This window comes from Malaclemys terrapin, chromosome 10 (assembly GCF_027887155.1).
Source record: "Malaclemys terrapin pileata isolate rMalTer1 chromosome 10, rMalTer1.hap1, whole genome shotgun sequence".
Lineage (NCBI taxonomy): Eukaryota > Metazoa > Chordata > Testudines > Emydidae > Malaclemys > Malaclemys terrapin.
The window spans coordinates 64954597-64981816 of record NC_071514.1 but is presented as its reverse complement, the minus strand read 5'-3'; the positions used below and the strand labels follow the sequence as shown (position 1 = coordinate 64981816).

At 41.7% G+C, this 27220-nt stretch overlaps 1 protein-coding gene across 1 annotated transcript in view; it reads left to right on the top strand.

Annotated features, from left to right (window-relative positions):
• The window catches only part of LOC128844959 (uncharacterized), a 188726-nt gene that overhangs the window by 102921 nt on the left and 58585 nt on the right, over window positions 1-27220 (top strand). Inside the window, exons 34-48 of the mRNA XM_054043145.1 lie at window positions 207-341; window positions 864-983; window positions 2283-2375; window positions 4234-4451; window positions 6374-6567; window positions 7628-7930; window positions 9198-9427; window positions 11973-12134; window positions 13056-13133; window positions 17260-17616; window positions 18897-19253; window positions 20566-20916; window positions 25057-25188; window positions 25986-26135; window positions 26943-27059. Of these exons, the coding sequence (XP_053899120.1) occupies window positions 207-341; window positions 864-983; window positions 2283-2375; window positions 4234-4451; window positions 6374-6567; window positions 7628-7930; window positions 9198-9427; window positions 11973-12134; window positions 13056-13133; window positions 17260-17616; window positions 18897-19253; window positions 20566-20916; window positions 25057-25188; window positions 25986-26135; window positions 26943-27059 (2997 nt within the window). The remainder of the gene's footprint in view (window positions 1-206; window positions 342-863; window positions 984-2282; window positions 2376-4233; window positions 4452-6373; window positions 6568-7627; window positions 7931-9197; window positions 9428-11972; window positions 12135-13055; window positions 13134-17259; window positions 17617-18896; window positions 19254-20565; window positions 20917-25056; window positions 25189-25985; window positions 26136-26942; window positions 27060-27220) is intronic.

Here is a 27220-nt window from a genome sequence, read left to right as displayed (position 1 = left end):
GGTTGTAAGTTCAAATCCTGGCCTTGGGCAAGTCATTTCACTTCATTACCAAAATTAGTTTACTTTTCTTATGCTGCTCAGCAAGTTTCTTCAGAGTCATAATGCAACAGCTCCCTACTAACGGGATATCACTCACATCTCATAATAAGTCGGGCTAATATTCTGCTTGATTTGCTAATTCTAAAAACTCAAATCTCAACACACAGGCAAAGCATGAGATCGAAGCTATTCTGAAAGTCAATAAGAAAGATGCCGTCAGGCTTCTGGGCAAGTACCAGAACAAATCCAGTGAGACGCATTTCAGACATCTCTTACACATGGACATGACTCACTCGTTCCAGGTATTTGCACTGACACTGACACCTTCCGTACTTACTAAGAACAATTATTTCCTCCCCACCAAGATACAGTTTCCCCTTTCTTTGTGTCTCTTCCCTTCTGCTATTCAGTAATCTCTCAATGTACATTCCATTGTTTTTCTTTAACATTCTTTTGGTTTGGAGAGTTCTAGTTAATATTCATTTTTTTCTGTGTTTACACAGGATATAGCACCATGGGATTCTGGCCCAGGACTGAGGCTCCTAGGTGCTACCACAATACAGATAATTAATAATAGTAATTAAGAATCTGACTGGGGGGAGCTAAAATATACTGATCATTTGTTTTTTTTAATTGTAATAATTAGGAATTTTTTTTCAACCAGGGAAGGGGTCATTGTATGTATTGAGTAAAAGTTTTATCTACACACACACACACACACACACACACACACTTACTTTGCAGTAAACGTATGGATAGAAAATGATGAACGTTAACTTGTATAAAAATAGTCATTATGCACAAATTGTGTTTTACTTGAACAGCTCAAGTTTCCACAAGCACTGGCCCTGAATGGAGAACTCTTTTCTGCGCAAACCAAACTGGAAGTCTTTGACTATGGTGTGAATATAAAAGCCACCATCAACAGAAATGATTCTTCACAGGTCAGGTTCCTATTTATTGTTGTTCCATTGTATGAACTGGAGTTATTGTGATGCACCTGCTTATTAATTCACTCCTGTGAAGGGTGAGCATAAAAACAGTGTGTTGCTCATGACCTCAAGGTCTTGTATTGGCTCTTTCCATAGGAGTGAATTTAACTGTCTGAAAAGTTTATATGGCCTGGTTTAACTTTGTAGAATAAATTCCTGGGGAACAGCATTCAGGGAGGGGAGCACAACATTCAGAAGGCCATGCAGTTCATGGGGAGTCAGATGAGTCTTGTTATGGAGAGGGAGAAACCCAGAGCACCTAGCTAGGTTTCTGTGGTTAGATTGTGGCTTGACTGCTGTGCACAGTTGGAATTTGTTTTTATTTCAGAGATCGCAAACTTTGGAAAGTTTACAGAATGTCACTTGCTATGAGGAATTTATCCTCAAATAAAATACCTCTGATGCTTAAACTCCAGAACCTTCCAAGTGTTTAGCAACACACGAAACATAAAATGCTCCCAGAAAAGATTTGCTAGTTGAAAGTATCAATGCCAGGAAGGTGGATATTTTTCTCAGAACTAGGAGATGGACCCATGTTAAGAAAAGTGTAGTTCTAGACATGCCGGTCCCAGATATTAGTGAGACAAGGTGCGTGAGGTAATGTCTTTTATTGGACCAACTTCAGTTGGCGAGAGAGACAAGCTTTTGAGCCACACAAAGCTCTTCAGAGCCTGAGCTCAAGCCTGAGACGCATCTTCAAAATGCTGTCTACACAGTCATTTTTAGAGTGTTAGTGCAAGCCTTGCTAGCCCGAGTCTCTTGACCTGGGCTGGGGGGGTTTCCTCACCCTATGTGAATGTCTTCACTGCAGAGTGTATTCAAGTGATCAGCACCTGGGTTAACCTAGCCCAGATGGGAGCAGCAACTCTGCAAGCTTTACCCAATTTACTGTGTCCAAGTGAAATCAGCATCCAAGCTCTAGCCTAAAACCCATATTAGCTGACCTGGCTGGGGGTAAACGCATCAAACTTAAGTGAGAAGGGTTTTCATGTGGATGGGAAGGGAATTACAGGGACTCTCCGAGTAAAAGCTTGATTTAACTCTGCAGTGTAGACATAACCCTAAATAGGTATTGAAAAGTGCGTGTGTGTGTGTGTGTGTGTGTGTGTATCCGTACACATGCACAGGGAGCAGGATTTGGCTAAAATTCAGAAAGCTTTGGAGTAAATTATCATGAAACTCAAGTTAAATTATGCTGGAATTTCACCATAATTCTTCATTTCAGCTGTGTAACTTCTCTTGTGCCAACAGTTCATTGCTCAACTAAATGGATCAAATACTCACTTTGGATTTTCTTCCCGGTTTACTCATCCATATCAGTCAAAATTCCCCCAAAGCTTTCAGGTACAAACTAATTTTAACTGAAATTTTAATTGGGGTATGTTTTCTCTTTATCTCTTTTCATTCTCCCTCTTTGACTATTTTCAGTTTTATTATTAGTTCAGCAAACCAAACACAAAACCCATGTGGTGGTAACTTAGTCACTGGAGTCAGCTGTAGAATGTACAGTATCAATCACTCCATAGCCAGGACATTTGAATCAGTAGCCCACACCCCACTTAATCTGTATTAAGATTGGTTGTGCAGTTTAGTAACCGTATTTTGACCATCTGAGCTGAGGCCACAAATTCTAGCCTTTGTCTCCCTCTCCCATACTACCAGGAGCTGGGAGAGCTCAGGCTCCATAGGGGGGATATGTTTCAGTTTGCTCTAGAGTTACTGCTGCTTGACAGAGCAGTGTGAACAGCAGGGCCGGCTCCAGGGTTTTGGCCGCCCCAAGCAGCCAAAACAAAACAAAACAAAAAAGCCGTGATCGTGATCTGCGGCGGCAATTCGGCAGGAGGTCCTTCACTCCCAGGTGGAGCGAGGGACCATCCGCCGAATTGCCGCCGAGTACCTGGACCTGCCGCCCCTCTTCGGAGCGGCCGCCCCAAGCACCTGCTTGAGAAGCTGGTGCCTGGAGCCGGCCCTGGTGAACAGGCTGCGGAAGGATCTGGGTGCAACTTAGCTTGGCATGGTTGGCTGCAGCACAGGGTCTTTGAGGAGTGATACACAATGGAAAGGGGAGGACCTCACTGGTGATTGCTCAGGAAAGCCAGTTTTAATCACCACAATTGAGGATGGTATTTTCTCCTCCTCCTATTACATGTTCCAAACAGAGTGAGATATGGCCAATCACTTGCATCTGGTCTGATTAGTCAGTGTAGGGCCATATGGCAGTTCCAAAGCAGTGCATGTGCTTATCTTGCCAAAAGGCCCTCCTGCCTTGCACAGAAAAAGGTTTTCCTTAAAGCAATAAATATGGTAGTATCATATCATACAAATACAATAATGAAGCCAAACTCCCTAAAGCACGGGGGAAGCGGACTTTTCTTTTAAAAAAACAATGCTTCATTCTAATTGCAAGCAGATGTACAATAAGTTCACGTAAGTATGTAAAGCTTTGACATGGCTAAGATCATATGTAGTCTCTTATTAAATCATTCTCTCCTACCTCCTCTAGTACCCTTATCTGTTCTGACAGGGGAATGGACTAAGTGATCCAACAGGTCTCTTCCTTCTAACTTCTGTCATTTACATTCACTGTTGCCAATGAAATACTACCAATATTTTGATCTGGGGCTCCCCTCTAGCCTGTAATAAATCCCTCATACCAGGATTATATGATTAAAACAGTGGAGTGAGTGGTTAGGGAATCTATTCATTTTCCCATTTAAGCAAAAATGCTTTCACATAACCAAGGAATAAGTGATAGCACCTCACTGGAGGTATTTATATTTGGTTCCTCAAAAATGTACTGAGTGAACTGGTGGTCTAGCCCAGTGTCCAGCTTGTGTAACTTGAAATTGTTGTGTTGATGAAGATCTTGTACTATCCTTCAGTGGGAAACTGTATTGAAAATATCTATTCAGTAAATGCCAAAGGCAAAACCAATTGTTGCTCTGAAGTATTTTTTTCTGAGCTTCACGGATAATGATTTAGCAGTGTCCAGAGAGGATGACTTCATCAGAGACAGGGAAATCACTCCAGCCTTTCTGTTAGTACTGTTTGTCAGATTTTAACCAGGGATTTCTGAGACCCTCGTCCTGTACATTGCTCTTAGCAGTAGGGTTGCTGAATGTGACACCACACTGTTTTGTCATGTGTCATCTGAGTTTCCTAATGCAGCAGATGTCTTGTTCTCCTTTTCCCCTGTGTGTAGGCTCATGCAGCTGTTAAGAGTTATGGTGAGAACAGTGTCAATGGATCACTTTACCTTCATTCCAGTGGAAAGGATCTGGTGCTGATGGAGGTTGATATGAGCAAGGAGACCAGAAAGAACAGCAGGATTATTGGAGTGAGCGCTCTCCTGCATCAGGCAATTTTGACAGAACCAGAGTCTGTACAGCTGCAGCTAATGGGCAAAGTATCTCCATCAAGGTAAAGAAAACAGCGTAGTAGTAACCTTCTTTAAAAGGAGTTCTGAAGATAAATCTGAGCTCTTTCTTTTAAGCATGGCAGTTTGCATTCTGACATGTGCAGAAAGCCATTGAGAAGGCAATGTTCCATGCACTCTCCTCACTACTTGAGTATTTTGCTTTTTAAGTTTTTGAAACATTAAAACAATCTTGTAACCCTCTCTCTACTGGTTGCTTTCTTAGATCATTGTTCATAGATAATGGAGAGAACAGGAAAAATTCCCTGTGAATAAATTAGTTCTTCATGTTATCAGTTGTTTTTCTCATTTTTTGTCCTCTGTCAGATGAAGCAGAATTGATATTTAGCAGTTACACTAGGGGGATCGTGAGAGCCATCATGATTAACCAATATCTGAAAAGTTCTGTGAAGGACCATTGGGGGCAGATATGGAATTAGCACTCTAGCTTGTCTAACTCCAAGCCCTAGATTTAATCTATTTAGACCAGGGGTGGCCAGCTGGCATCTGAGAAGGAGCCAGAATTTACCAATTTACATTGCCAAAGAGCCACAGTAATACATCAGCAACCCCCCATCAGCTCCACCCCCCCTGCTCCAAGCGCCTCCCGCCCACCGGCAGCCCCGACAATCAGTGCCTCCCCTTCCCCCCCGGCACCTCGCGATCAGCTGGTTCGTGGCATGCAGGAGGTTCTGCAGAGGAGGGGGAGGAGTGAGGGCAGGCTCAGGGGTGGGAAGGGGTGGAGTGGGGGCAGGGCCTGTGGCAGAGCCAGGGGTTGAGCAGTGAGCACCTCTAGCACATTGGAAAGTTGGCGCCTGTAGCTCCAGCCCCGGAGTTGGTGCCTATACAAGGAGCCGCATATTAACTTCTGAAGAGCCGCATGTGGCTCCGGAGCAACAGGTTGTCCACCTCTGCATTAGACCATGTCTCTTTTAGAGCAGTGTTTCTCAACAGCTGGTCTGTGGACCGGCGCCGGTCGCTGAGATCTCCCTGACACAGTTTAGGAAGGCAGCAAGACAGTCCCTGCTATCAAAAAAGGTTGAGGAACACTGTTTTAGTGGGCACTGGCACCAGCACCACCTCTCACTCCTCCAGCAGTTTTTTTTCAAACTTTCAAATGTAAAATTATCCACTGAAAGAGGCTTTACATTTTTACAAAAATCCAAGTATTTTGTGCAAAATTTCATTGGGGCGGAGGAGAAAAATGTTGTGAAATGACTACTTCGAGTATATGTTCTTATGGGAGCTCCAATGCTGAATGTGCACGTGCCCATGCACTCTCAATCAGACACTGCAAGTCCTTTTCCTCTTTATCCACTAGACCATGTTGGTAAAAGTAGCTAGTTTTACAAGATTTTAAAGTGTATTCCACAGTAGATTTTAAAAGTTCTTCGAGTACATTGGGTCACAATTTCAGCTTGTGTGTTCATTTTTGCATAAACAAAGAGTGTCTTGTGCATTGGGGAGGGGTGTGGTGAGCAATCAGCCAATAGCGGGATGCCAAACAGGCTCTGTTGCCCGCACAAATGTGAGTGTAAATAAATAGGAGCAGCCTTGAATCTTGTTTAAAATTTGACCGTTGAGGGTAACCTCTGGAATTCTTTTTTCTAGTGAGAAGCAGTGAAATCTGCTCTAAGCAAATGAAAATAATAAGAAGGAAGCTTGCTTATGTCTGGTGTCTTTATGGTCACCAAAATCTAAGTGAAGGAAAAATTGTTCTCTGACCTGTTTCGTGGATTTTTTTTCCGTGTTCTACTCTTGTCTAGCATAAGCGCAGAATATTCTCTAAATAGCCATTGTGCAAAATGGAGGGTCAGTTTTGCCCTACATTAACAGAGATAGAGTGATATTAAATATTGAACACTGATAACAAATCTTTATTGATAATGGTGCGCGAGCAACTTGTGTTTGTTCTGTTCCCTCTTAGACTTCTATTATCTTCTGAGCTGAAGCGAAATGAGAACAGGCTTCATCTAGATTTTGTGGGAGCTATGGAGCAGAAAGTTGGTCTTGTCCTGTCCCTGAATGGGAAAGTCCAACACAACATTGGAGGTTTGAAGGTCGTACCACAGCTCTTTTCTCTGAATGGATCTCTGAAGCGCAAGAACAACATTCATGAAGGTGCTTCCTCACTATGTGCTTTGCTGTAAGGGGATAGTTAAGAATGCAGCTACCAAAGGAGATTTATTATTATTCAAGTATAAGACATCTCCCACTGTGGTGTCTTAGCGCATTTAAAACTAGCAGCCTAAAACAGAAAGTATAAATTTAGTATTTATGGTGATGGTGTCTTGTGATGTGAACAGCTGTTCACTGGGTGATCAAAATTGGGTTTTTTTTAATGGAAATTGGCAATAAACAAAATTCATTAAAAGGTTTCTATTTTGACTGAAAATGTACATGTTTTCATTGGAAATCATTTTAAACTCTTTCAGGCTTAAAATGAATTTTTTGGGTTTTCAAGGTTTCATTTTTTGACAAAAACCCAAAACATTTTGAAGAAAATTTGGGGAAAATGAACAAGTTTTTCTTCATTGCCATTGTTCATTGGGAGCAATAACATTTCCCAACCATCTCTACAGAAAATACAGTGTGTGTGGGGGGAGGGCGGGGGCTGGCCCATAGCTCCATCCCCTTCTGGGCTGGGTCTGTGGAGTGCAATGGAGGAGTAGCTGACAGGTGTGCTGCGGAGCTCTGGGAGGGATTGTACACATGGGGGCTGTCTCATCCCACACCATGCACTGGCATAGTACAATGTGCCTCTGGGGCACTGTGTGCTTCCTGTGTCAGAATCCCTCACCAAGTTTCCCTGGATGATGCATTTTACTCAATCCCAGGCCTTGAAAAGCACAGTTTGGCTCTTAAATATCAAGCAACTTTTTAAGAAAAAACCTATGGCAAATAGCAATTGCCTCAGAAATACTATTATAAGATAATGTGCTCTCATCAAAAGGTATTTCCACTAGCTGACTAATTGCTGTCTCTCTCTTTCAGTAAGCAGATTCCCTAACTGGAATGAGCTAAATAATTTATGACAGCTAATGGAAATGCATTTAATTCCTGTCTATATTAAATTAAAGGGTTACTGTTCATGTTTGTCAAATCTAATTATTTTTTCTCCTCTCATGCCAATTTCCCAATCTAAAGGGCTCTGTGCAATTATTGTTTCTGTTCCTTACAGGTAACATTAGTGTGATGATCAACAAGGCACTGTATGGGCTGCATCTCAGGAACAGAAATGTGTTTGGGAATATCAGCCTGCACAATATCACTTTCACATTGACTCAGAACGGCAGCCAGGCAATCCCAATGGAAGCAAAGTTAAAAGGACACCTGGAGCTCAATAAAGGGATCAAAAGGGGTCTAGCCAGCTTCCAGGTGGATGAGCAAGCTCTCTATGTAGATGTTTCCAATGTCATGAATCAGGAACAGAAAGGAATCACTGGGACTCTCATACATAACGTCAGCTCTTTAAAAAATGCAGGTATGAAAAAACTACGCTTCAATCAAATTGGTGTGTAACAAAACATGGTAAAGGTGAATTTAACCTCACTGTAAGTGGGTGCAAACCCAAACAATCTGGAGTCAGTGGGGTTGCACTTGCTTACTCCAGGGCCAAATTTGCCCCATCTCCTTAACTTCAGCAACATCCTTATTGATATTCTTAAGAAAATGCAACAGAGTGGATGCAAGACCTATTAGAGTCATTTAAACGCTTATGTATATCCCTGCTTAATGCATGTCCATCATTTTTGTACATGTTTTCCCTTAGGACAAGTTAGAATAATTTCTTGTAAAACTCCAATTGTCTTTGAATGAACCACCTTGTGGAATAAGATATTCTAAGCATCCATTTGCTGAGTAAAAACAAATGTTTTAGCCTTTTCTGGTATGTAGGTTTTGATAGCTCCCTGCCAGCTGAATGCACCTAGCCCTCTGCTCTTGAATAGTCTGGTTTGGTTGTTTTGTTTTTGTTTTTTTAAACTTTCTAAATGCAGTATGGTGGAGCTACACACAACATACTCCTATCATGCAGAATTCTTTGGAATGTCCCAGCAAGGCCCCAGGTATAGATTCTCAAAGACTATACAGAACAGGAGAGTTAAGAACAGGGGCGGCTCTATGTATTTTGCCGCCCCAAGCACGGCAGTGAGGCAGCCTTCGGCGGTATGCCTGCGGGAGGTCCGCTGGTAACGCGGATTCGGCAGCATGCCTGCGGGAGATCCCCTGGTTCCGTGCCTTTGGCGTACCCACCACTGAAGCCACGGTACCGGCGGACCTCCCTCAGGCATGCCACCAAAGGCAGCCTGACTGCTGCCCTCATGGTGACTGGCAGGCCGCCCCCCGCGGCTTGCCGCCCCAGGCACGCGCTTGGTGCGCTGGTGCCTGGAGCCGCCCCCGGTTAAGAATCATTCATCCCTTTATTTAGGAAAGATGATCCCTTGGTTTCCAAAAATACATTCCAAATCCAAGTAATATCTTTAAATTTACCCTTGTTAATCCTGTAACACTATAGGGGGTTTCATTCCCATCAGTCCATATTGTGAATACATAGTAGAAGCTGCAACTCACTGATCTATAGTAATGTTAGAAAAAGCTAGGCTATTATTATGAAAAGTGATAGAAACTATCAATTTCTCTGTTTATAAAATTTTATAGATAATTGCCACTCAATGGTACTGAAAATTCCTTGAATGCTTCTTTGCAGCATTGTGTATCATTTGTTCTGATTTGGCTCTATCTGTCAATAGGATTTCCTATAGCTGGCACTATCACTGCCATGTACAATCATGTCATTGCCAACCACACTGTTACTATAGCCTTACAGAGTGGCAGCGAAAGGATTGCAGCTGCATTTGGAGTTGAGAGGCTGTCCTTAGAATCTCCTAAGTCCCAACTAACTGCAAGTTTGAAGCACAACATCACAAAGCTAAAAAAACACGGGATCCCTTTTACTGTAGAAGGTGTCTGCTATTACCAGGTAAGAAGACAAGTATCGTGGGGTATCTGTGTTAGTCTGTATCCACAAAAACAACAAGGAGTCTGGTGGCACCTTAAAGACTAACAGATTTATTTGGGCATAAGCTTTCGTGGGTAAAAAACCCACTTCTTCAGAAAGCAATTCAGCACACACATGTGTAGGGCTGTACTCTGCCACCACTAAATGCAGCTACCTCTGGAATGAAACACAGCATTTGATTAACAGCCCACAGGAACAATCTACAATTGTTTCACATGGTTTTGCCTGAAACTGAACTAATCACTCTTCTTACCCGGGCATAAGCTTTTGTGGGTAAAAAAAAAACAAAACACCTCACTTCTTCAGATGCACGGAGTGAAAATTACAGATGCAGGCATTATATAATGACACATGAAGAGAAGGGAGTTTGCTCCAATCCCTCAGACAGAGACTACAAGATCTTTATCAAGCATTCTTAAAACTACAATACCCACCTGGGGAAGTGAGGAAACAGATTGACAGAGCAAGACAGGTACCCAGAAATCACCTACTACAGGACAGGCCCAACAAGGAAAATAACAGAACACCACTGGCCATCACGTACAGCCCCCAGCTAAAACCTCTCCCACACATTATCAACAATCTACAACCTATCCTGGAAAACTGTCCCTTACTCTCACAGACCTTGGGAGGCAGGCCAGTCCTCGCTTACAGACAGCTCCCCAACCTGAAGCAAATACGCACCAGCAACTTCACACCACACCACAGAAACACTAACCCAGGAACCAATCCCTGCAGCAAACCTCGTTGCCTACTCTGTCCCCATGTCTACTCTAGTGACACCATCAGAGGACCCAACCACATCAGCCACTCCATCAAGGGCTCATTCACCTGCATGTCTACTAACATTATATATGCCATCATGTGCCAGCAATGCCCCTCTGCCATGTACGTTGGCCAAACCGGACAGTCCCTACGTAAAAGAATAAATGGACACAAATCAGACATCAGGAATGGTAACATACAAAAGCCAGTAGGCGAACACTTCAATCTCGCTGGACATTCTATAACAGATTTAAAAGTGGCTATACTTAAACAAAAAAACTTCAGAAACAGACTTCAAAGAGAAACAACAGAATTAAAATTCATTTGCAAATTTAACATCATTAATTTGGGCTTGAATAGGGACTGGGAGTGGCTGGCTCATTGCAAAAGCAGCTTTGCCTCTCCTGGAATTGACACCTCCTCATCTATATTGGGAGTGGACTACCTCCACCCTGATCTTATTGGCCCTGTCAACACAGGTTCTTGTGAGGTAATTCCTCACAAGAGGTAATTCCCTTCTCTTCTTGTGTCATTATATAATGCCTGCATCTGTAATTTTCACTTCATGCATCTGAAGAAGTGAGGTTTTTTGTTTTTTTTTTACCCACAAAAGCTTATGCCTGGGTAAGAAGAGTGAATAGTTCAGTTTCAGGCAAAACCATGTGAAACAATTGTAGATTGTTCCTGTGGGCTGTTAATCAAATGCTGCGTTTCACTCCAGAGGTAGCTGCATTTAGTGGTGGCAGAGTACAGCCCTACACGTGTGTGCTGAATTGCTGTATTGAAGAAAGATTTCTGCACAGCTTTTAGTCATACTTTACATCAATCATCTCAAATCTGGACTGGATTTAAACTAAATAAACTATGTTAAATTCTGGATTTAAGTTAGTAGTTTGTTGTACAAGAGTACAATCTTGTCCATTTGTATAGCCTGATTGCACAGAAAAATGAAGCAGGTAGGCAGAGCCTACAGGGATTGTGCAGCACACAGGCTGCTGTCAGGAGAGTGCCCACAAACCAAAGCACTACTGATGGATCTAACACTGCTGTAACCAACCTTGACAATTTCCCTTTCACATCTGTTCTAAAGAGCTAAACTTCACGGCCCTTTCCTTCAAAGCTGTTGATCAACATGGGCTTTCCCTCTTCTCCTGTGTTATTTCCTACTCCGGTGTTGTGGTTAATCACAATCCATTGCCATAGACTTTCTGTGCGAGCAAAGCACAACCTCTTCAACCCCTGTTATACAAATGGAGAAACTGAGGTGCAAAGTACTTTCCCTACCACTCAGATGTGTTGCCAGGCTAAGATCATTCTTGTCAGAGATGAACTCGGATACTATGGGAAGGAAAACTAGTAAAATTCATGAAGTCCCCTGCTCCAGAGGACTCTGTGCAATTGCTCTTTCAGTCCCTTACTGGTACTATCGTTGTTGTAATTGGCCAAGCGGTCGGGATCTGGTTCTTCGCGGTACTGAGTGCTCTCCACTCACATTGGGATCCAAAGGAGCTGAGGGAGTTGCACCTTGCAGGATTTAGCCTTACATGAAGATTCCATCTTGGAGACAAAGCCAGACTGAGCAAGCCTGTGCAGTGTCCCTTTGATTATGATTCTGAACGGTGCTCTCATTGCAGAGGCTATTGTCTTCAGAGCCTGTGGAAATAACTTCTCCATGTTTGCCAGCTGCTACTATTTTGTTGCTGTTTGTTTTTTCTCACAATTTGGTTTCTCTTCTGGTTAGAACTTCAGCAAGAGGATAGCTGCCGGGGTAACAACCAGGATGGAGAAGGAACACTTGAAGGTGGGAGTGGAGAAGAAAAGCACCAGCAGTACCGTGGAAATTGCCCTTTCATTCCACCATGACCTGGGAGGACTGCTTAATGTTGTCCCACCAGTGGTACAGGTTAGCAGGAAAATCCTTGCCTGGGGTATATGTGATATATCTCACTGCCCTTCATGCTCTCAGGTTTCTCAGGTTTAACTCTTGTAAAGAAGAGAGCTAGTGGGTCAAAAGGGGGAGACCTTTTTCCCAAACAAGACCAGCATGAAAAGACTGAACATCATTCAAAATCCCATTGTTCTTTTAAGCACTGCAAGACATATGGGACTAATTTTTCAAAGCAAGACACAATGGTTGAACCCACCAAAATGCAAAATGCAGACTCATTAGCACATTTACATCATTATCAGGTAACCAGGTGCCTATTAACTCATGTTGTAATATGTGATTTACAGATGAGGCAGGCTTGGTTTTTGTGGGTCCAGCTGTTATTACTGTTCATTGTTGAGATTTGCAGTAATGGCCAGAAGATGCTAGGCACTGTGCAGACACAGTTCCTGCCCCATAGAGCTTACAATCGATATCACTTGAAAATGTACAGCAGGTGGCATTAAACACATTAATATTTATTCTGGTGATAATTACATTTACTATGTCATTTTCATTTTAAACATAGGAAATACCGCAATACCGTGGCAAAGTCAAATTCACAGTGTGGTTAATAGATTTTTTTTTTTTAAAGAATGGATCTCACTCTATGTTCAGTAAATAAACTTTGCCTGCTGTTTGAGAACATTCTCCTCTCTCCTGTAAATGTTCTAGCCCAATGGGGTCAGTTTAAAGACAAGCTTTAGCCTCAGAGCTGACCTGCTACTTATCTATTTGAGCCAGATCTATCGTTCTCAACTTAGGCTGGTATTTTTATGTCTCCCTATTCTTTCTCCTAAAAAGCAATCTCTTCACTTACTCATTTAACTATCTGCTCAGTATTTAGTCTGATTTACTCTTATTTTTTATTAATATGTTATGCTGATATGCCTGCAGGTCAATTGCAATGGAGAATCTACCACTAATCAGCTTTCTGGTCATTGCAATGGAGAGGTTGCCAGCCGTTTATATGAGGTACAAGTTTTGTTCTCAGAACTCTGCCACCAACAATGTACTGTTTTAAGGCCTAGTTCCCATAGAGTAAGTATTGGAGGTTGTTGTAGGTGCAGAAATGGGTCTGAGTTAACAGGAGGTTTTGTACACACTTTCAAGTATCTTCACTGCTTTAATAGCACCAGGGACATGCAGGTCAAAGCACTTGTTAAACAAAAACTGGACATGCACATGTCAATGTTCAGTCTTGCCACAACTGGATGGGAAATTTATTCTGAGTTAGAAGCATCAACACAATTTATATTCCAGTGGTATACGTTTGCATCCTTGGTACAGCCATGCACACTTTCTTTAAAGCCCATAGCGGGGGCAAGGGGTTTACAGACCAGACAGGTGCAGTTTCAAAGGTGATATCTGAGCATCATTCAACAGACAAGTTGCATGATTTAAAATAAAAACTCAGTGCAAGTGGTTGTGTCTGGAAACAAGTCCAGTGGCATCATGAAACATAGAGATCACGCAAAAGCAAGAGTCTCATTGATGTTACTGGGTGATGTCATAGAATCATAGAATCATAGAATATCAGAGTTGGAAGGGACCTCAAGAGGTCATCTAGTCCAACCCCCTGCTCAAAGCAGGACCAATTCCCAGCTAAATCATCCCAGCCAGGGCTTTGTCAAGCCGGGCCTTAAAAACCTCCAAGGAAGGAGACTCCACCACCTCCCTAGGTAACGCATTCCAGTGTTTCACCACCCTCCTAGTGAAATAGTTTTTCCTGATATCCAACCTGGACCTCCCCCACTGCAACTTGAGACCATTGCTCCTTGTTCTGTCATCTGCCACCACTGAGAACAGCCGAGCTCCATCCTCTTTGGAACCCCCCTTCAGGTAGTTGAAGGCTGCTATCAAATCCCCCCTCATTCTTCTCTTCTGGAGACTAAACAATCCCAGTTCTCTCAGCCTTTCCTCATAAGTCATGTGCTCCAGACCCCTAATCATTTTTGTTGCCCTCCGCTGGACTCTTTCCAATTTTTCCACATCCTTCTTGTAGTGTGGGGACCAAAACTGGACACAGTATTCCAGATGAGGCCTCACCAATGTCGAATAAAGGGGAACGATCACGTTCCTCGATCTGCTGGCAATGCCCCTACTTATACAGCCCAAAATGCCGTTAGCCTTCTTGGCAACAAGAGCACACTGTTGACTCATATCCAGCTTCTCGTCCACTGTGACCCCTAGGTCCTTTTCAGCAGAACTGCTACCTAGCCATTCGGTCCCTAGTCTGTAGCAGTGCATGGGATTCTTCCGTCCTAAGTGCAGGACTCTGCACTTGTCCTTGTTGAACCTCATCAGGTTTTTTTCTGTCCAATCCTCTAATTTGTCTAGGTCCCTCTGTATCCGATCCCTACCCTCTAGTGTATCTACCACGCCTCCTAGTTTAGTGTCATCTGCAAACTTGCTGAGAGTGCAGTCCACACCATCCTCCAGATCATTAATAAAGATATTAAACAAAACCGGCCCCAGGACCGACCCTTGGGGCACTCCACTTGAAACCGGCTGCCAACTAGACATGGAGCCATTGATCACTACCCGTTGAGCCCGACGATCTAGCCAGCTTTCTATCCACCTTACAGTCCATTCATCCAGCCCATACTTCTTTAACTTGGTGGCAAGAATACTGTGGGAAAAAGCCAACCGTCTCTGTAAACTAGAAGTGGAAAGGAATAAAAACTACTTCAACATGAGCAAAGCTCTTCTGTTATTGAGCAACCAACCTGGAATAAGTTGAATCTAGGAGCAAAAGTGGGGGGAGCGAAAGAGAATGTCTGCCTCAGAGAAAATACAAATTGGTGAACTTACTGATTGTATTGGTCCAATAAAATGTCTGTGTCTTTGTCAAATCACAAGATTATAAACCTTAAAAACATATCAGTTTGTTACCCTTTTTATCTTTCACAACTTCTATTCTGAGCTGGATCAGAATCAGTAATTTTTTTCCCCCAGCAGTGGCCCTTGGACCAATGATAAAAGAGAACGTTTTAAGCCTCCTGTAAGAGGACTCATCGCATTGTTTGGATTACCCCAAATTCCCTGTTCATCCCTTTTTATGCCATGAACATTTACGAAAAAAGCAAAGAACCTAATGAAATCGATTGTAGTGTGAACTGCCCTTCAGTGTTATCTAACACTTCTCTTCATCCCACAGAGAAGGCACATGACAGAAGGAGAGCTATCCTAGAAAGAACAGGAGTACTTGTGGCACCTTAGAGACTAACAAATTTATTTGAGCATAAGCTTTTGTGGGCTACATCCCACTTCTTCGGATGCATAGAATCCTATAAAGAGACTGTAATAGCTCAAGAAAGCCAAATGTGCATGTGTGAAGTGCTGTAATTGGATTTCCAGCAGTGGTGTTCAGATAAGAAACCTCTGCCATTCTGAGCAGGGCAGGAGATTCAAAGCAAGGTTCTCTTTCATTGACACTACCACTTTGTTGGTTTATCAACACATGGACATTATCACTCCCTGGTAATAGTGCGGTGGCTACAGTGATCTCACAAAATGTAGCAGAGAGAAGCTTTTGGTATACTAGGAAAGGGATTAGGGTGTGAGAGAGGTAGTGTGTCTGAGGATCTATAAAACACTGACACTGATCAGATGCTAATGACTGTGCTTAAAGAATGCCTGATGTTCCAGCACTGGTCTCAGTCACACAAAGGCATTCAGTCCTTTCATTCTGTTGTCTTTCGCAACAGCAATGAAAATTTGCAAAATGACAGTACATGGCCTTTACATGCACCGTGGAGCCATCAGAACACAAGTTACTGTCTGAGTTCATGACACAACATGTGGTTGCAACAGAGGTGTATAGTCGTATGATCATGCCAGTAAGCAATATCCATTAGCAAAGATTTATTTTTATTTTGTGTCCTGCCTGGCCTTTTCACGTATTAGCTACCCCCATTCCCCACACATCCACACCCCTAATGTGATTGCTCTAAAAACGAAGTTTTACATTTGGTCACTTAGGGACGGTTAGCAATTAAATGTTAAAGCCAAAGAACCATAGAGGAGTCTGTTTATGGTTCTCCCTCCAAATCAGCATATACGTTTTTTAGGCTACATAAATTCAAGGGTTGCGGAAATAGGACTATTTTTTTAAAAAAAAGCAAAACTGAAAGAGACCTTTTAGTTACTGAATCTTTGAATGGTCATGATGACATACTGTAACTGGGCTGGGGTTTGACAAATCATGTATTTGTTATTTAACGATATAGCAGTTATTAGTTTAGACCAGTTATTTCAATGTTGGCAGCAAGTTCAAAGAGACAGAAACCAAATATGCCCAAAGTTTTTCATCTGAACACATTAGCCAAGATGAACAGAGTTGATGTTGTTCCGATCCTGATATAGCTGTGTTGCCAGTGCAATTCACAGTGTTTGAATTTTCTTGTACAAACTCTCTTTTTTTTCCTATTTGTTAGTTTGCTCGGGAAGACACCTGCAAAATTTGAACAGTTTTGGAAAGACATTCCTTATATTCTAACATTTTCTGAACATTTAATTAAAAATATGCTTACAGCAAGCATTCGTACAGGATATTAAAGTTGGCATCAGAAAGGGAGAGGTGCCCTATGAGCATCAGTGGGAGCCTCTGTTAGCCACTAGCAAACAGACAAATATACTTTAATTCTAACCTAATTTATGTGCATCTAATCCCCACTAACACTGGGCAAATTCTCATTGAAGTCAATAGGAAACTGACCCTGTGTGAGTCAGAATTCAGCCTATTGGTTGCAGCTAGCCATATCAAGCTCCCCAAATTGCTAGAGCTAACTCCAGTCTGATTTTATTAGTATTATGACGAAAGTGAGGGGAAAACTCAGTATAAAGACTCTGGGCCAGATTCTCTACTTGTGTAATCATTTATATCTGTGCAAAGTGGGTATGAAATGCTACCAGATGAGAATTCTTCACTCACACTGATGCTAACTAGCATTTTACATCCTGTTAGAACAAATATAAATGACTATATGATGTGTACTGTGGTGCAGAATTGGGCCCTGTTTCTCCAAGGAGCCGTTTTAAAACAACATGCAGTGTAACATGGCAACAAAATTGGCAATACAGTTCTTCTCTATTTTAGACTCCAGCAAGAGTTTCACTTAATGGGTCAGTGGTCACCAGCAACTCTACGGCCAACTTCATTGGACATGTTTCTTCCAGTGATGCCTTCGTCCGCTTGCACCTCCATGCCACCTGTGGCCTCCAGCACAGTGTAGAGATTGGCTTCAAGCATTCCTTGCCTCAGCTTCAGTCTCTGGGCATAGCCAAAGAGAACCAACTGAAGATGTCAGCGGTAAGAGGAGATAAGTATAAGGGCCTGCTGGATATTGTCCTTGGACAGTGCACTTTCAAAGCAGATGGAGAAGTGAGACCAGCAAGCAATGAAACAGATATAGAATGGACAGTTACTCTGATGAATACGTGTGTCACCCTTCAGGTAATTATCCAATTTGCTTTTCTATAAAGTGTTTTAACCTTTATGTTTCAAGTTCTGAGTGGGCACAGAGAACTACCTCCATATTTAACACCTTCTGCCACTCTTACTCCTGGAGTAAGAAGCTATTCAATGGAAGGGTGGCAGAATCTTGCCCTGGAGGTGGAGGAGACAGGTTGGTTATCAAATGTGTCCTGTAGTAGCAGCAAGTTAGTGTTTGCAGAGGCAGATGTTTTAAAGTTGAGAGCTTGGAGTAATACAGTGACAGATGTTACTGTCATTGCCATAAAATAATGTTTAATCCCAACTTTGTAATTAAAAGAACTCCTTCCTCCTAGACTCTGTGACGAAGTGGGACTGTTCTTAATGTTTCCTCTGAATACTGTGTGGGTACCTCAGTTTCCCCTATGCATTTCTTAAATCTCCAGTGTGCATAAATGGCCGACACTCTGTATCCTGGCAACAAATGGCTGGGGCCCTTCCCCCCTGCAAGGGAATAGCTAAAGGTGAACAAAGAGATCAGGTGACCTCCTGGCCCGGGAAAGAGACAAAGGCCAGAAAGGAGGGGCGGGAGGGGCTTTCAATTTGGAGCTGGCTGGGGATGGGGGGTGAGTGCAGACAGGGTTGTCTGGCACGCTGGGCCCCAGAATGGACCCAGCTGAGGGATCCTGTTCTCTGTACCTACAACCTCTGTTTTAGACCATATTCCTGCCATTGAATAAACCTCTGTTTTACTGGCTGGCTAAGAGTCACATCTGACTGCGAAGTGGGGGTGCGTGCAGGACCCTTTGGCTTCCCCAGGAGCCCACCTGGGTGGACTCGCTGTGGGAAGTGCACGGAGGGGCATATGCTGAATGCTCCAAAGTCAGACCCAGGAAGGTGAAGCTGTGTGAGCTTCTTGCCCTGAAGTCAGTCTGCTCCAAGGGAGAGGAGGCTCCCCAAAGTCCTGACTGGCTTTGTGAGGAGCAGTTCCAGAGCATCACCCGGGGACTCCGTGACAGACTCTAATAAAGCCATATCCTTTCTGTCTAGGATTAGGATTTTGGAAATTTACTTTTCCTCTCCAGTATTTATTAAAGAGTTTTTCTCATTGTATTGTTTATTCCTGAGGCCATTTCTGATTCCTCTGTGGAACAGGCTGCCTTAAATGGTCCCATCCCCGGGCTTGTTGGACCAGGAAGGAGAAATGCCTTGTAATCAATTAGAATCCGATTAATAGGACAGTTGCTTCTACAAGAATATGTGGCTTATTTTTTTGACACAATTTTTCTCTTCTATCACAGAAGGTGGGATTACCTCAGACTCTAGTCACTTGGGGCTCGTTCATTGTGAACACCTGCAATATTAGCTTAACAATAAACCTCCAGTGCGATGGCAAAACAGCTGATGTGCAAATAGATAGCTCCTGCGGACACAAACACGCTTTCCAAGGAATGTTGAGGCACTCAGTCCCCCAGCTCAGTGACATAGGGCTGCCTGCCGAAAACTCCGTCCTACTTTCTGCAGCTAAAGGATCCACTGTTGAAGGCATTTTGTTGCTACAGGCTGGTGAATGCAAGCTCAAGGCTAGAGGAGATCTACAGACCCAGAATAAAACTGAATGGACATTGGAGACAGAAACGGAATGTCAGCTTCTGCAGGTAGACTGGGTGGCTTTTACAAGAGAGAGGGGGGGAAGGGATAGCTCAGTGGTTTGAGCATTGGCCTGCTAAACTCAGGGTTGTGAGTTTAATCCTTGAGGGGGTCACTTACAGATCTGGGGCAAAATCAGTACTCAGTCCTGCTAGTGAAGGCAGGGGGCTGGACTTGATGATCTTTCAAGGTCCCTTCCAGTTCTAGGAGATAGGATATCTCCATTAATTGAATTTAGATTCTGGATCAATAAAGTAAGGACTAATGGGGATTTAGCTAGAGTACACTATGGGTGGGTTCCTCAAGCCTCTCTGTATTGCTTTGCAAGCAGAGCTCAGTCTTCAACTACAGCACTGGATTGAGGCACTGGAAACTGCACAGATCTCTGATGTTGACAGATGCCCCCTACAGAACAGAACTAGATGAAAATTTTTGCCCGTTGTCACCATGGCAAGGTTTGAACGCCATGCTCCATTAGAGGTTGTCAAAAGTTTTGGTTCTTTCAAAAGAGTTCAGTTTTATTTTAATTGAAACCGGAAATTTTGAAATTTTTGGTTTTTCCCTTGTATCCCCACTGAATGTATTAGAAAGAATGATTCCCGGGGCTTTTTGAGGGTTGTTTCCAATTATTCATTTTTTTTGCCATTAATTTTTCCAACATGAACTTCTTTTAAAAAGGCTATGCGGTGTCAAAAGGAAAAAAGGCAGAAAATTGCTACCATTCACAGTGTTGCCTTCAGTGACAGAAAGAGGAAGAACCCAATTCAAAATATTAAAATTTTAAAATATTTTTCCTGAAAGCTTTTGAAAAAAATAGTCAGTTTTGAACCACAAAAACCATGCAGAAGTAGCTTTGGAATTTCAATTGGTTTTGCAAAATTATTTTCCCATTTTTCCATCAGGTTGCATAGAATCCCACTTGCAAAAACTTGTTACCTGTTTTTATGCAGGTTAGTGTATTCTCAAAATTCCAAATGGTTCTGGTCTGAATTAAACAAGGGATGGTCAATAAACTTTCCTAGACTGAGGAACTAGGAAGTTTGAATTTTTGTAATTTAAAGACTTTATACTATCTGTAAAGAAGTTGTAAATTCTAGGGGCCAAACCCCAAAGTCCTTTTTCAGTCTTTACTCAGACAAAACTCCCACTTCAATGGCCGCAGTGGCAGTTTTGCCTGAGTAAATGGCTTTATAAAGACTTCAGCCTTTGTCTCTGAATTTTTTAATGTGACCATCTCATGGCCCATGAGTTGATGGGGAAAAAGGAAATCCGAGTCTCAAAGTGGATTTATAATCCAAAAGGATATTTGTCTCTTGATAGGATCTCAATATCCCGGTTCAGTCGCAGCTCATTGGATCTATTCAGAGGGATGGCTGCCAAGCAGAACTTCTCTGTACCCTCAAAACAGATGGCAAGTCTGCCCATCTGAAAGTGAGAACAGAGTGCCAGCCAAAGGTCACAGTGGAAATTGAATTCAGGCATGAACTGCCTCAGCTGAAGGAAATACCAGGAGAAAACAAGTTGTCCATCATGGCAGAAAAAGAGTTAAAATATAGTATTGACATAGAATTGAAATCAGGTACTTGTGAACTTCAAGCCAATGGGGACCTTCAAGTGGAAAACAAACTTCAATGGAAAATGCTTATGGAAAACAAATGCACAACAATGCAGGTACTGCCTGGAATAAAAAGATGAAGTAAGATAACTGCTTTTACTTGTTGCTAGCTGCAGCTAGTTCTAACATAGGGCTCAGTTCTGCTCCCATTGAAGTCAGTGGAGGATTAGCTAACGATGTCAGTGGGAGCAGAGCCAGGACTTTGCTATAAAGAAATGTAGATGATGCTAATGTAACAAAAATGAATCCTGTAGGGACTCCATGCTCCTTTCTAAGTTTATAAAAAATAATAATCCACTCTTGCAGCCAAAAACACTAGCAATACTATCATAAGGCACGGGGCCAAATTCTGCCCTGACTTACATCCCAAAGTGAATGGATTTGTATAATTTGACCCATATTGTTTGTGGATATTTACTTTAAAATACCTTGGTATTTACTTTGTAAGGGACAACAGTAAAAGCATCTCAGGTGCTGATTTTCAGAAGTACTGAGTACTCACATTGGCTTCGCTGGAGTTGTGGTTGCTCAGCACTGCTAAAAAGCATGCCCCAAACTGTGTAAAACATATCCAAACCACCTACGGAGACAAAATGTAAATATAATTTTAATCAGATAATTTCAAACTATGGAAATTTTCGTGCATCTTTATAGAACATTGAGATTGCTAATGGACTGATTTAAAAAACCCTTTTTGCTTAGAAATCACAGACTTGAAAAGTCAATATGTACCAATAGTTGCCACATACTGTAGTGTTAGAAATGAGTGATTTAAAGGGCTGGTTGAAAAACTAAAAAATCCATGTATAATTTCCCCCCAAAAAATGTTTGTGTTCTGATTCCGGTTTGAACTGCACCATGATCTCTCCCCCATCTGTCCGTGGCTCCTTCCAAGTGACAGGCCTCGACCTGCATTTCTCCCAGAATAGAACCCATAGCTCACCTCACTTTAGACTGGATCACAAGCTACAAGTCCCCCTGTTTCACGAACTGTATTTAATCAAATGGCACAGCTATGTTTGGGTCCAACTATAAAATCCTCTCTGGAAGTTTGTGACTAGTATGAAAGGCAGTGACTCAGGACAGCTTCATCAAAAACAAGTATGATTTATTTGTCCATAGAAACTTAGCTAGCAGAGAGAAACAGTGTTAAGACAAACCAACAAAAAATTGCCCCTGACTTCAAGGCAGTCTGCATGGAGGGCTGGCAGGAAACCAGGCAGTTTTTAAAACCTGGCAGGCAGGTCCCTGTCAGGATCGTGCCTGGTTTTGGGGGGAACTTTGTCGAAAGACTGAAAAACATGTAAACTTTGACAAATGGGCAAATTATGCTGAAAACATCTTGGCCAGTTCTTTGATCACCTCCCTTCTAAGGAAACAGGTAATTTTTAAATTGTTTATTGCCCTTTGATTGATCTCTTAGTTCCTGGCACTGGCTGGAGCCTGGAAGTACGCGATTGTCTGATAGGCCCCCAAAGTGTTTGTTGGGAAGTTATATGTCTAGATCCACTGTGTTTCTTTTCTGCTTGATTTTCCAACCACCCCCTATTAACCTAGATTAATATATTCATATAGGAAAGTTTAAGAAGCCCATATAGTTATACAGTTAATTTGCCTCACTGGCCAGGTCACACACAGTATTCATAAAATTATAGATCAGTATTCTTAGATTATTACATAGCAACTCCATATCCACTTCAGTTTGTTTGAAAGTTTTCAAAAATATTTTGTTTTGGGGGATGGAGTGGGGTTGGAAATTATAGCAAAGTTTCTGGAAATTGAAATTTTCAGTTTTTCCTTTTTTCCACTGGAAAAAAAGGAAGTTTTGGGGGACGCAGGGAGGAAAATCTGAAAATTCAAGGAGAGGTGTTTGGGGGAGAGCAAAGAAGTTTGATTTTTTTTTTAATAGGCCACTTTTTCAACAAAAAATTTCTTTTGCTGAAAAAATTTCAAGCACCTCTAGTTACTTCCATATCTGAGTACATGAAAATATTGTAGTGTCTCACATATCACAACCAGTACTATGTTTTTAAGCTGATGTGTTTCTGGCAGGATGATAAAACAAGGGTGCTGTGACTGTCACAGCAGAAAAGAATCAGGAAGCAAATATCCCAGTAGTATTAGCCAGTTAATTCATTTGTATTTTATTTTTTGTGAGAATTCTTCATCTGTGTCATTCACAGGTAAAACCCTAAATCTGTCAAGATTTATTGCAGTCATATACTGTGTCTGGGCCCTGTCCTGCTATTCTCAGCTTTAGCTTATTAGTCAATAAATGCAATAGGTTTCCATTTATTTTGTAATTAATCATTGCTTGAGGGACTGTCCTTCTGTGAACCTTCACAAGTGCGGCCATTACTTGGAGCAAATGAACATGAGCAGATATTTAGCCCTAAAAAATTATAACTTTTCCACAACAGTTTATCATCATGTAAGGATGTCTAAGCAGCACTATAACATTTTTCTCTCCAAAGTGGAAAGTTTCCTCCCTGTATATACACAAATATTCTTTTTTAGTACCCTGTATAATTGTGCAGTTGTGGACCCTACCCTGGGCTTAGTGGTCCTAGTAATTATGCAGCACCTTTTCATTTGGAGAACATCTGTTGCTTTGGAATAGTTTTTAAAAGCGGAATATCTTAAAGAACAATATCAGCTCTGATTTCAGTCAACTTCATATGAAGGAAATCCGTGCAACTACTAGCAAATATGGGGCCTAATCCTGCACTATTAAACTCAGTGGAAAATTTTCTATTAATTAAACAGACACAAAATTAAGCCCATAGTATGAATAGGCTCTTCACATTGGGTGACATTTACCCCACTGCATTACTTGTAGTCAAAGTAAATAGACTCTGTTCAGGGAACTAAGCAGGGGATCGGAGGGGATAGAATCAACCCCCATAACCCATGGGTGCAGCTCCGTAGCATGTCTGCTGCCCCTATTCCAACCCTTGGCCTTCAGTGGAGGTTACAACTCTGCATAGGTCCTAATTTTGGAGTTTGTGGCCACAGGATCCATGTAATTGCAGTCAGTAACTGCAATGACCTTGCTTCACCCCTGGCCTATTTCTAAACCATCCGACATCAAAAGGGCAACGTGAAGCTGGCAAGGAACCAAGCTTTGCCATCCACACGGGTATGTCTGTCCACTACATAGCTATCCGTGCCCTTATCAGTGGTACCTGCTGCATTGGTGACCACCACCCACTGGTTATAGATGGTGAATTCCACCCACCATGTACAAAATGAAAATGGAATGAGGATTTTTGTACTATGCAGCTGCAGTGACAAAGACCCACCCCATCTCTTCAGGTAGGATTGCTCACAAAAAGGGAGCTCAGGAGCAAGCTGGCACCTCTCCTGGGCAGAAGAAATGAGGGAGGGGGGAAGGGGTAGGGGAGAGAAGAGAAATGTCCACCTCTAAAAACCCCAGAGGCCTGACTCTTCGTTGCCCCGACACTTTGTTAGCCATATACACCTGTGTGAAGTGAATGCAAAACACTGCCACTCCAGACTTGGCAGCACCTTACTGTCCTGCACTATGTCGATACATTTATACCCGTGAGCTATGAGTGAAGAGAATCAGACTCCTAGTAAAAATGGCAGCTAAGCTAAGTGATAGACAGCATAGTCCTTTACGGAAAATCCTATTGCAATGCTACATTTTTGTACCAGGAGCCTAGATCCCATAGACCACAGTGCTTCCAGGTAGCTAGGAGATGGAACGAAAAGGAGAAGAGGTGAAGGTGGAAAGTTTTGGAAATATGTTATCACTGAATGGGGCCAGATTTACCAGGACACTCTGGCCGCTTTGCATCACTGCCATGCAAAGCAGCCATAAACTTGGCTTCACTGAATATATGACTGCATTATGTCACATCACTGAATCTGACATAGAGTAGTCAAGAAAGGCTTCCACATTATCTTATGCTCTATTTATGCTATGCCACATATTAAAATATAAGCAAACATTTTAAAATAGGCAGGAGGAAGAAGCAATGTATACACTCTCTTTACTGTTTATAAAAGGTTTCTGATATTTACCATGCACTATACAATCATGCTGTCTGATTTACTAGTCTTCCAGCCAGATGCCACATGGTCCACTTATTAAAGGGGGAAAAAGTTACATAAATATAAAAGATGGTACAGCAAGTCATTTTCAAGCGGATTGTTTATTTTATTTATTGCAGGAGCTTGGAACACCAATAAAAATTGATGGCTCAGGCTACATCCTGATAGATAGAATGAACCTAGATTCACAAATATTAATAATTGTCGATGAAAGTACATTACAGGGCCTTCTTATACTAAAAGCCACTAACGTAAGTATCATGCTGATTATTGAAATGAGTGTGAGGAGAAGTGTGACTCATACTTGCAAACTGCTATTTTATTACTAGGAAAAACAGGTAGGGAAACTGCAATTTTGTCTTTTAACAATTGTTAAGTAATGGACAAATATATAGTTTGAGGCAACATTAAAGTCCAGCATGTGATTTAAGTAATTGAACAGTTGGCTGCTATAATGTACAGTAAGTCAAATGCTACGAATAATATAATACAGCTCACCTCAAGTTTCATAATTACTTGTTTATGTTCCTTGAAGATTTGTTTGTTTTTATATTGTACTATTATGGCTTTTATTATATTTGGACAGTAAATACTATGCACAATACAATGATACAGAAGCTAACATCAGACTAGATGCAATATATCTCCTCCTACTATAATACCATTTAATAGTCCTAAAAGTCTATAGCAGTGCACATAATAGAAGAAATAAAAGGTTTCTGATTAATAAAGTGAACTCTGTTTTACAGTGCAACTTGAAAGGGCAGTGGCTAGTTCAATCATCTTCTATTTCTTCCTTCAATGACACAATAAAATTATGGCGGTTATAGCTTTTCTTGTGCTCAGATATTGCTAGATAGAAGAGTACAAATAGTGTAACGCTATTAACTTCAATACAAGTATTTCTAATTTACACCAGAGTGTGAGAAGACCTAGACTCACTGGGTTGTCCTTTGAGCTGTGTATAAACGACAAGAGCTAGGCTCTTTTGCACACACTGAGAAGAATATCATATTTTAAACCTGTGTGTGTGTTAAATTGCTAACAGGACAAACAAGAGCTGGATGCCCTGATAACTCAGAATATTCAAGGAGCCATTGACCTTGGCATTCCTGCAAGAACATTAGTGGATGTGACTTCAGAAAAAAATGGTGACCTCTATAAAAGATTAATTCAGTTTAGTGTGGACGGCAAACAAGTAAGTGTCTCCTCATACCTATTGTTCAGAGTAAAGGTTAGAAACATTGAACTGATTTGGTGACCATTATTTTTTTTCATTTTGAATAGGTGACAAAGGGAGGCTTGTTAGAACTATGGATGATGCATTAAAAGATATACTTTCATGGCCTTACAAGCTACGCTTAAAGAAGGCTTGAAAGTCATTGCACCACAGTCACATGCCCACTCAGGAATAGCATGAGACCATTCACAAGACCACTGTGACTCACCTTGGATATTTATCCATATTCTTAAATAGAAAGTCTAACTAATTAAGAGCCTGATCTAAAGCCCATTAAGTCAATGGGAGTTTTTCCATTGACTCTAATGGGCTTTAAATCGGGCGTAGGGCCCCCAAACCAATGTCCTTTACATTTATGGAAAGATTCTCATAGACTTCAATGAGTGCTGGATTGGGCCCTAACCTCCTGGGTCGCCCAGTCCCCAATACATTTTTTTCAATCTTTCAAACTGCACTTTCTCTTATAACAATGCATTTGATGGCAAGAATGATCCAGGATGCCCATCTCCAAAGGTGTAGCAAAACTGTTCATTTTCTAAGAGTCTTTTCTTTGTGCCATCACTATTACATTCCCTCCAGTTTTTAGAAAAACAATAAATATGACAAAACCCACATTCTATTTATAACATAAACAAGTGTTATGATCTCCATTATGAAATGTTTTCCCTAATGCAGTAGAAATGATAGTTATGATTGGTCACTATGCAGTCTATACTGGAGATGCACTACATACAAGTGATAACATATTTTGTGCTGACAAAACAGATTACAGAAGAATTGAGCTTTATTCGGAAGCTGGACCATGTGTCTATTAACTACAAGCTCACACATAACATAGAGGCACTGAAGGCACTGAGAATAGAAGACAGGATTGAGTTGCAGGTATGTTGTCCTTTGGTTTGTATGGTAAGAAAGTGGCACACATCCAGACAATAACCAGGCTATGAGGGAAGCAAAAGGAACACAACAGAACTGTAATGGCAAAGAAAGGAGGAATGTAGATGTTACTGTATGCAGCACCTACAACATATGAAAAAAAATAG